General features: G+C 34.4%; 1 protein-coding gene across 1 annotated transcript in view; it reads left to right on the top strand.

The window, feature by feature from the left end:
* The window catches only part of TMEM47 (transmembrane protein 47), a 28,122-nt gene extending 21,253 nt beyond the window's left edge, over window positions 1-6,869 (top strand). The window contains exon 3 of the mRNA XM_005863030.2: window positions 3,492-6,869. Within this exon, the coding sequence (XP_005863092.1) occupies window positions 3,492-3,670 (179 nt within the window). The 3' untranslated portion in view covers window positions 3,671-6,869. The remainder of the gene's footprint in view (window positions 1-3,491) is intronic.
* Window positions 6,870-10,919: the final 4,050 nt, after the last annotated feature.

Here is a 10,919-nt window from a genome sequence, read left to right as displayed (position 1 = left end):
TAAAAATCTATTTGGACATAAACATGGTTATACTGTAAAATCATAGTGTATCACTTGCACCATCAGACATTTGAATTGTATGAGGTCAATGGCATACTCATTAATTTAGCAGCCATCATTTTATGAAGCATTCTATGATTAAAATATCAACCAAGGTAAAATGGAGGTTTTACAAAAAGTCAGGAAGCTATTTAAAAAGGGGGCTTATAAGACTAAAAGCCCAGTACATTGTTTTGTGTGTTTCAATTTTTATTTATAAGAATAGCTTTGAATATATTGTTCTTTTTTACTCAAGCTGAAATAGTCTTGTGGTCCCTTCAATTTACCCTGTCAGTCATATCTGATTTGAAGACTGCAAAATAAGCCCCTGTGACTGTCAATAATGAAGACACTGACAGAATCATCTAGGCTGTTAGATGAATTTTTTAAAGCTGTTTAAAGTAGGGAATAGAGAAATTTCTCAGGATTTGAAGGGTAGTTTGAGCTAAAAATATAAAATCAGAAGTGTTCTGCTGCCCCCTGCTGTTCATTTCAGTGTTCTCCTTGTACCAATGAAGACTGATCAGAATGTAGGTGTTACAGAAATGAAGGGCTGAAGGGCTGAAGTACATATATGTGTTCTTGCTCAAGAACACATATTAGTTATAATGGTAGATCTAGTATTTCATCACTACTGTCGCTCATTCGTTCAACTGTTTATTGGGCACCTATTCCAGACTTCTAATAGAGTAGAAAACACCTTTATAAAAAAAATATTTTGAAAGCTTAGGCGGTGACCGTAGTATCAATATTTTGTTGATCTCATGTGTAATAAAAGGTCTGTTGTGAATCATATAGTACGACATAAAGAGTCTCCTAAAGATTACATCAGTTTTGTTCACTAGAGTCCACAAATAAGTGAGATCATGTAATATTTGCCTTTCTCAGATTAGCTTATTTCCACTGATGGGCTCTTGGGCTGTTTCCACATCTTAAGTATTGTGAATAACGATGGCTGGTTCACCAAAAAAGCAGTCTAATCTTTTTAGAATATAGTTCAGATCGGTTAATACTTATCCGCTCAAACTCCTCAGGCCCCTGACCATGGTGCGCATGTCTATCCCTGAATGGGCCCCTGGCTGTCTTTTCTGTCATCTCATGCCACTCCCTTCCTTGCGCTAATGTACTTCAACTAGTGAAACTTATGTTTCTCTTCACCCAGTGTGCTCCTGCAGCAGGAGTTTGCACTGCCTGTACCCTCCCCCCAGATTGCTCGCTCCCCACTATATTGACCTGCACCCCCCATTCATTCAGGTCTGTGCTCTAATGACTCCTCCCCAAAGAGAACTTCTTCAACTCTCTATCTAAAAGAGCATAGCATCCTCTGTCTTGTTTACTTGCTTTCTTGTATTTTTATGTCCCTTAGCAATAACTGCCTTATTCTGTATTTAATTACAATGGACTGCCTACCCCTAAGGGTAGCACTTTAGTTACCAATGCCTCAAACTGTATCACTTTAGAAATATCCAAATATTTATTGAATGAATGAATTTATCCAATGAGTAAATAGATTCCTATTCCTATTCACATTCATACTTTAGTCCTGTTCTGCCAGGATCAGTCATGATTTGACTAGTGACCGGAATACAGAAACCTTAAGGAGAAATGCCTTGTTTTAAAAAAAAACTTAGTAACTGTGGCATTTTCTTCACCTATAGCCCATGGTTGATAGTGATTGACTGCTTGTTAGTTTTAAGACATTTAAATCACGAGCGTGCCCTTTCACAAAGGCACAGAGCCAGCTGAATTTTTAAAAAATTGATATACATTTGGAACTTACTGGCTGCAAATCGTGTGGGTTGTAGAATATGCTGTCAGTTGTCCTAACAACGACTTAAAACTTAGCAGATGTTTAACCTACAAACAAGGTGTGATTTCTGTTTTGGATGCTGAGAGAATCTCCTTTTTGAGGGACCTGTTTATCCATTCACTCTCAATAGTAATGTGAAAGTACTGGCCCATGCAGTGTTGAACTGCAGGGCAAAATGTTTAGAATTCTTATATCAGGTTCCAGAAAGGTCACTTGACCCTCACATAGAGCTTCATTGAAAGTAATTATTTTGAGGAATCATGCCCTCATGAATTTTCTGTACTTCATCAGTTTTATGCCCAAGATAGATGACTGCTATACAGACTTTCTAGGAACATTAATCATATTGATAATAGTGATCTTTTACAGCTACTGAGAACAGATGAGAATAGATTTTAAAGCACAGAATTTTAGTTTAATTAAGCACACTATCCATCCTGTTACTCTTTTAAAAAATGTAATAAACTATCTTTTTTATTTTATCAAGGTTTATTCTTGTATCCTACTCCTTAATTGTTTGTTGCTACACTTTTGGAGTTTACGGTATTTTTAAGATGGGTTAAATAATAATCATTTTAACCAAAAATTGACTTTATATAGCAGGAGTTGGAAAACATCCCCCCCCCCACACACACACACACACACACTGGGTGCTTCCTTCTCATCTTCCGTATTTTATTTATTTTTCTTTATTGTTGAAAGTATTACAGATGTCCCCTTTATTTGCCTTTTTTCCCCATTAACCCCCTCCACAACCACACCTGTCCTTCCCAGGCCTTGAACACTGTTGTCTGTGTCCATTAAGGCATGTAAGTTCCCGTTAATCACTCCCTCCCCAACCCCCACTCCTGCTTTTCCTTTGAAATTCCTCGGTCTGTTCCTTGCTTCTATGTCTCTGGATCTGTTTTGTTCATCAATTTATTTTGTTCACTAGATTCCACATATGAATGAGATCATGTGATACTTGTCTTTCTTTGACTGGCTTATTTCATTTAGCATAATACTCTCCAGGTCTTTCCATGCTGTCTCAAAGGATAGGATATCATTCTTTTTACTGATGCTTAGTATTCCATGGTATAAATGTAGCACAGCTTTTTTATCCACTCATCTGCTGATGGGCACTTTCGGTTGCTGTTCACAGGTTTTGTATAATGGAACAGTTGAGCTTAACTAGTACTACCTGCCATAATACTAATAATTATATACATGGGTAGGCAAAAGTAGGTTTATAGTTGTAAGTACACAAAATAGATTATTCTTGTATTATTTATTAGTTATTTTATTTATTTGTATAACTGTAAGCCCACTTTTGCTCACCCCTGTATGTATTTGTAAAGTGATAATTCTTGGTGTGCCCATAGAAATTACTATATTGCACTAATTATTTTGCCAAAACCTATTATGGTGATTTACTAATTATTAATAGAGTAATTCTTACTGTATTGTGAAAAATAGTGTTAAACAGAGAAAAAATGTTAATATTTTAAAGTATATACTATTTAGAGTAAGCAATGCTTCAGATGTTTTGGCTTTTATGTTTATTTGGTTAAAAAGTAATTCTTGTAACTATGTGTATTTATATGTTATATTATTCTGTTTCCTGTAAATACATTTTTCTAATTTTGATTTGCTTTTCTTTCAGTTGTTTTACAGGTTTGCAGCCTGGTTCTTTACCCAATCAAGTTCATTGAAACTGTGAGCTTGAAAATTTACCATGAGTTCAATTGGGGTTATGGCCTGGCGTGGGGTGCAACTATATTCTCATTTGGGGGTGCCATCCTTTACTGCCTGAACCCTAAGAACTACGAAGACTACTACTAGAACCAATAGTCTCAAATTGGGGGGAAAAACATCCAACAAGGATTACATCTGCATCTTTTCTAACTCACTATTTTCTAAAACACTTGTGGAGTGTCAAGCAGTTTGCTAAGTTGATTTAATATCTTTTGCCTTTTGGCTGTCAACATAATAACCAGCTTCTACATCCATTTTAGGGACCTGCACAAATTAAGAGAGCTGATTAGACATAGGCAAATGCTGCAAACTTCCAATATGTTCTTGTCATTTTTCTTGACAAGTGAAGGGTCTATATGACAGCAACCATTGTGAGAAACTAGATGGAATGAGAAATGCCTGAATCTCCTATTGCCTGCAGGGGAGCAGCTGGCATAAGCAACATTTAGAAGTTCCTTTTGCGCTGACAAGGATTTAACTGTCAGAGTCCTTATCACCTGCTTTTCCCACCCAATGACTAAATTGCCATTGGTTTTTTGCTTGAGTGAGCTCTTGAATAGTGAACTGCCCATCAGCATCTAATGGGAGTTCTGAATGTAAGTTGTTAATGGTACATATTCCATCTTCAAGAGTACTCTTTTTAATGGGAGGTTATGCTTTGGCAATCAGCATTTCCTTGGGAAAGGTGTCAAGACTTGGAGAGGTGCTTTTCATTATGTGGTTAGAAATTGTGCCTCAGCCATATCTAGAATGAGGAAAATTGGGAGTTTCTACCTTCCCTGGGGCAACTAGAAAGACATATGCATGAGTTGCTTTTGTCCTAAGTACCCGGTAAATCACTTATCAAACATTACAGCAAATAATTGTGCATATGTAACAAACTTAAGTGTTTTTATAGAAGATGGACCATTAGCATAAATGGTAATATGTTGTTCCCTAGCCCTACACTTGCATTTGCCTATTACACATAGAATTAATATTTGCTCTAGTGAAGTGATTTGAACACTAACCTTGTACACGTTGTTAAGAGGCTTAGATCGGTATGCACACTTACTTACCTTACAAAAGTACATATTAAAGCTTTTGCTCTATATTCTCTACTATTCCACTGGAAAGTTTTAATAGAATTGTATAAAGAAGAAAAATTGAAATGGTATTAATCTAAAAATTATTGATTCTTCTGTAAGCACTGTAGTTCAAAAAAGAGTAGCAATTAGGTTGGTCATTTTGTTTAAAGTAGAAGGCTGCTTTTTTCAAGTATTTTAAATGTCTTTATTAAAAAATAAAGGAATAGTGATAGATTTATTTGAATGTCTAAATGTCTCAGTAGAGGAATGGGATTCATCTGGTTATCACCTGGTCCTCTGATGTTAACTAAGGGGCTAACTGATTTGTGCACACAATTATGATGGATTTATGTTAAGGGAATTATTTGTTGACTGTTCAAATATAAGGAAATATCAATAATAGGGAATAAGTTTGCAACTAATCTCATACTGCAAGCTTGTTCATCTTAATCCTGTTTAATATACAAATTTGGATAGTTTAATTATAAGCATATTTTTATATCAAATATACAGTTCTAATATAAAAGTTATAAATAATTATTTTTGTTAACAAAGACACTAAAACAGTATGTCCTGGTTTTGGCCCTCTTGCAGAAAGAAGCAGTGGAGAAAATCATTGAAAGCACACCTATGTTCTCTTGTATTGCAAATTCTGTTAAGAGCAGGACCACATTAATAGTATTTAATAATTTGCTTTCCCTCCCAAAGCAAAGTTCTGCTTTCAGCTTGTCTTAAGAGCTGTTGCCAAAACAACAGAAAGAAAAAACTATTTTATTATTCAAATGCTTAAAAAAACCTCTTCTGACTTTTCTATAGAATCACAAAGTAAATATGAAGTATCAGGCTTATTCTTATTTTAGCAGTGACAAAAGTGATTAAATGCATCCTAGAGAGAAACCTTTATAAAAGTATATGTTTCTATCTAGAACCATAAGAAACTATGAGTGGACATTTTCCAGAAAGATGTTAGTATTATAGAATCTTTTGAAGCAGTTTTCTTGATAAATACACATAGTAAAATCTGGGCCAGACTGTCTTGCAGTTAGTTAATTGCATATTGTCAGAACAGCATGAGAAATATGATATTTGTTGGAAAGGGATTTCGGCTACTAAACACTCTCGATTGTGAGAGAATCTCTTTATTCCTTAATAATGGAAGAACAGTACTTTGGTGCTGACATCAATGAGGCACTTTTCTTAGTCCTAGTAGAGGATGCAGTGTGCTGTTAGACTAATATCACATCTCAAGTCTTACCAAGTTTTCATTCTCTGTCAACATGACAAGCTGAAAAGTGACAGAATATGTTATCAGCTAAGGTATACATATTTGCAGTTTACTGAAAAGTAGATTGCTTATATAACTTTTTCTCCTTAGCAGTGAAGAGCCCTATGCTATATTTCTACCATCACTAATGTTGTTTGGAAGTGTTTTATTATTAACAAGCTCAGTAATACATGAGTTGTTGCTCATCTGAAATACAGTTTTGTCTATCAGAATAAACACAAGTGAATTTCTCAGCTACATTAACATTGTGTATTTGCAGCTTTAGGTTTGTTTGATGTTTTCTCACAAGCAAAACTGGTAACCATAAACTCATTGTTTATCTTAGAGAGAGAGATATACACACACGTGTAGCAAAAAGTACTCAGCAGGGCTAGTTATTCAGATTTCTTGCACAACTATTTAGCTTTTTGTAAGTTCAACATGTAAATTTTAAAGACAAATATAGAGAGACCTATGTGTTTGAAATATAAAAGATATATATGGATTAGCATGTACCTGTATATTATTAAACATGCAAATGCACTGACTGGTAAGTGATGTCTAATTGTATGGCTAGCAATGTGATTTATTCAGACTGTATTTTTGTACAGAGCAGCGCACACTAACTTATGCCTCTGTGTCCTCTTTAATGCCTAATACTGTGCCTAGATATTTCATGTTTTAAAAATAAAATATACTTCATGCTGTTCATGCTATTAGTTTCTCTACTGCTGTTCTATATTTATTATTTGAAAATATATGACATTTTACTACTTAAATATGAATTCCTGATATTCTGGTTATTTTTTCTAATAGTCCTCTGGGGGAAACCTGTTTATCACTCCATTGGTTTTGAGTTTGCAGTTTCAGGATCAGTTCCTTGTTTCATGATTTGTGTAGCTGACATGAAATTATCTATGTGGAAAAAAAATAAAAATAAAAGTGGTTTCACGGATGTGGGTTGACTCTGTGTCTTCTCTACTGTACACAGGTTTCTGAATTACATGTCTTCAGTTCATTTTCTCCTTTATATAATCATTTTGAAAACAGCTTAATATGACATGCCCATTTTGTATCAAATTTCCTTAAAACTGTATTTTATTTCAAATTCTCAAGATTCTGTCCTCCGCAGCTGAGTTACATGAAAAATAAAAGGAAATATCTTTTTAAACTTTCTGTTTTAAAAGGAAGGCGGACACAGTGTGGACTATCTTGTTTCCTACTCTCTAATCACACAATTAGAAACAGTAGAAGTGAAAGGGTTTTTGTTCAGTTTTCAGGGTTTGCAAGGTATGTTAAAGCAGGCTTTCCTACATCATTTCTGTTTTTTAATTAGGCACTCTAAATTTTCAGTGCACATGTGTACATGTATATGTGAAGAAATTTGTAAATTTAAAGTCAAAAGTTCCCATCACCATTGGTGTATATAAAATGGTGAGTATACTTGGAAAGAAATTTAAGTTTGACAATAAAATTCACTTGTATGGTTGTCAGGAAATTATCTTGTAGTTATAAAGAAGATCATATATGATTGAACAACTTTCTTGTTGGTAAATCAATTTGAATATAAGATAAATTTTTTGTCATGAAGATATCCTTCCATATCTCATAAACCCTCACATTTTGAGAGGTCCACAGTATATTTTCTGCTAAAATATTGTAAAATATCTGCAAGCCTATGATATATTTAATATCAAACGTTTTCTGAAAATATATTGATTTTTTTACACACAGGAAGGGAGAGGGATAGAGTTAGAAACGTCGATGAGAGAGAAACATCGATCAGCTGCCTCCTGCATACCCCCCACTAGGGATGTGCCCAAAACCAAGGTACATGCCCTTGACCGGAATCGAACCTGGGACCCTTCAGTCCGCAGGCCAACGCTCTATCCACTGAGCAAACCCGGTTAGGGCTAATATCAAACTTTTAAAACTATATGAAAAGTTATAAATTCTAAAAATTTTGCCAATTTTCTATCATTTTGTAAATTGTTCCTTTTGATGACCTTACTCTAATTTGATGCAGTAGCATCATTCATTTGATGTATTATATTTTCAGCATAAAGTACTTTCATTTTTATACAGAATTCTCATGAGCAGAACACCTTTACAAACATGTCCTGCCTGGTAATTATCCATGACCCAGTTTCTCTGAATTTGGAAGATATGGAGACATAACTTCACTGGAATTTGACAAGGGAAAATCCTTTGCCTTCAGAGATTTCATTGTGAACGCATAATAGAAAACCATTTTCAATTTGCTTTGCCATGATGGCGATGTAGCCTCTTAGCAGTTTGTTTTATTAAGTCAGGCCCATATTATGTCAGCACGGTGTTCCATTCTGATGGTTTCCAAGTCATTTTGGTTAGAGAATAACTTGATAGTGAAATTATTTTGTATTCTGTAGAGTAATCCACTGAATACCTAGATTTCTAATGTATCAAAATTTTCATGGTATGACCTGTTAATAGCTTTTCAGAAGTACAACCTTAATGAGATCAAATTAAAAGAGCAAATAAAAGATAGAATTAAGTGCTTAGACTTTTCACAGGAAGCACTGACTTATTTGAATCATTTAACTTCCATTCAAGTATTAGAACATGGTATCATAGCTACATAACTTAGTGTCAAAGTTAAAATCAGATTCACAAAACTCCATGTAATAAAATGCCAAAAAATTTTTTCTATATAAGGCAGGTTTTCAGACTGGGAAGTCTCACAATTTTAACAACTACTAAATTTTGCCATGAGCAAAGGGTTCATGTATCTATACATGGAAAATTTGTTTTCAAAGAGTCACCAGCTAGGTGACTCACATTTATATTCCAGCAGTAAGTCTAATGGTTCCAAAGTGTAACTAAGAAAACAGGAGCTGAACTGTTCAAATGGGAAGGATAATATGTAGTGTTTCTAAGCCAAGATTAACAGCACACAAAAAATGGCGTTCTTTGTAAAACTAAAGCTGTGTTGAGTGGTTCACCAGAGAAACTCAGTTTTGGCAAGCAATTATTTCCAAGTTGAATGACTTCATAGGAATGATTATAAAAGAGGCTTGGAGCAAGCACTGGGAAACCATGTCATCAAACCAGTAAAAATCTTGAATACTTCAGTTTCCATGTGTGACAAGGATTAATGAAAAAGTAGTATCTAAACAATTTACACACACACACACACACACACACACACACACACACACACACACACACTAATTTTGGCCTGTATAAGGATGTGTCTGGATGACCCAAAGGCATTTCTTATACTATAGAAGAGAAGCAGTTAGGCATGGGGTTAAACGTAAAATATTACTTTTATGTGATGATGGTATTAAAGACTGCCCTTTGATTGCTTTGAATTTATCATAAAGATAAAATAAGAAATGAATGGCATACAGCCTATTTTTTTTCTGGCTCCAAAGTCTCTCCTCTTTATTACATTTTGCTGCTGCTTCCATTTTGCAGTGACCCCAAAATAAGGGGACTTAAATTCACAGATTCATAGTCACCGGAAAGCAATTGCTCTTACAAACATTTTTACTTGGGAGGGGACCCCATTGGAGAGAAAGAAGCAGTAGTTTTGATAGCTAAACAGAGAAAGAGCATGCATAGCCTATTTGATTTTTAAAATTAAAAATAATTCAAGAGTTCAGATAAATTGTTCTAAACCTCAACAGAAGACATTTGAAATTATGAATGGGGATTTAAACTGTTAAGAGTTAAATGGAGGAGAAACTATTTCTGTGTGTTAACTGAAAAGACAGATAATGCTATCACACTAGGCAACCTCTCCCAGACAAGCTGCAGCAAAGCATTTTTGGAGAGTAAGTCCTCCTTTGTGGCCATATCACAGCTCAGTAGTAATGTGACAATTCCTGAAATCAAGAACAAGTTTTCTAATTTTACCTCTTAGGTGATTCATCTTAAGCATTATCTAGGTATTATGGTTGTGTTAATTGAGTAGTGGTGTGTCAGAAAGAAGCAAAATGAGAAATAGTAATAAAACATTTAACACTTATGATCATGAAAAGTATGTTTTTCATTCAACTCCAAGCTATGAATGTCACTCACTGTTGGAAGAAATTTGGCATAAGTTTGACATAACATAGAAATCCTTATGGAGGCATAATGTTTCATCTAAAATTTCTAGTTATAGTTTCCAAAGACCTTGATTTTTTAAATGCTTCTTGATGAAGCAGAATTTTTGAAAAATCCATTCCCAGAATATTTCTTTGTAAACCTCAATATTTAGCATCTATCTTTCCAGATGACAGTCAATACATGAAATTCTTTGAGTTACTGTCCCCTATTTTTTCAGACATGGATAAAATTATTTTCTCCCTAGCTGCATCAGAAAGTCAATAAACACAGTGCATATTTAGGCAGAATTTGAGCTTTAGGAAGTTCAATTATGATCCTAAACATGGCAACCTGCTGCTGCTGATTGCATGACATATTTGAATCAGAAATGTTCTAAAAGTTGAACCAACAATTAAGACTTCTTATGCCTATTCAAACCAGAAGTACCGTTAGGTTTATTTGACTATTATGCTATATTGATGGGGAAAAACCCATGTAATATGTTGTTTTCCTAAAGTTAGGCTGGTTTTTTTTATTTTTAAATATATTTTTATTGTTGAGAGTATTACAGATATCTCCCTTGCTGGTTTTGATTTATTAGTGTAAATATGTACATGTTCCATGCAGTTATATACTTAAAATAGTTTGTGTGTTATCTACATTGCAACAGCATTTTCAGAATTATTTATAATTTATGGACATACAAAGGTAAACTCAGTAGGATTTGGGAGGAAATATCTACAGGAATATCAGATTAAATGGTTGGATCTTTCAAGTTTTACCATTTAATCAAAGCTGTGTGGTATAAAACTGCAGGTATGAGAATAGAAACCTAATAGGTTGCTGTAATTGATTAGCTTTGAAGACTGCTCCACCCATAGTGATTTTTCTGAGAACAATAGAGGACTTGGCAGCCAGCCATGTTTTTTTT

The sequence above is a fragment of the Myotis brandtii genome, unplaced genomic scaffold, assembly GCF_000412655.1.
Source record: "Myotis brandtii unplaced genomic scaffold, ASM41265v1 scaffold1703, whole genome shotgun sequence".
In the NCBI taxonomy this organism is placed as follows: domain Eukaryota; kingdom Metazoa; phylum Chordata; class Mammalia; order Chiroptera; family Vespertilionidae; genus Myotis; species Myotis brandtii.
Note: the sequence above shows the minus strand (reverse complement) of the source record. Positions and strands in the feature narration are given on the sequence as shown.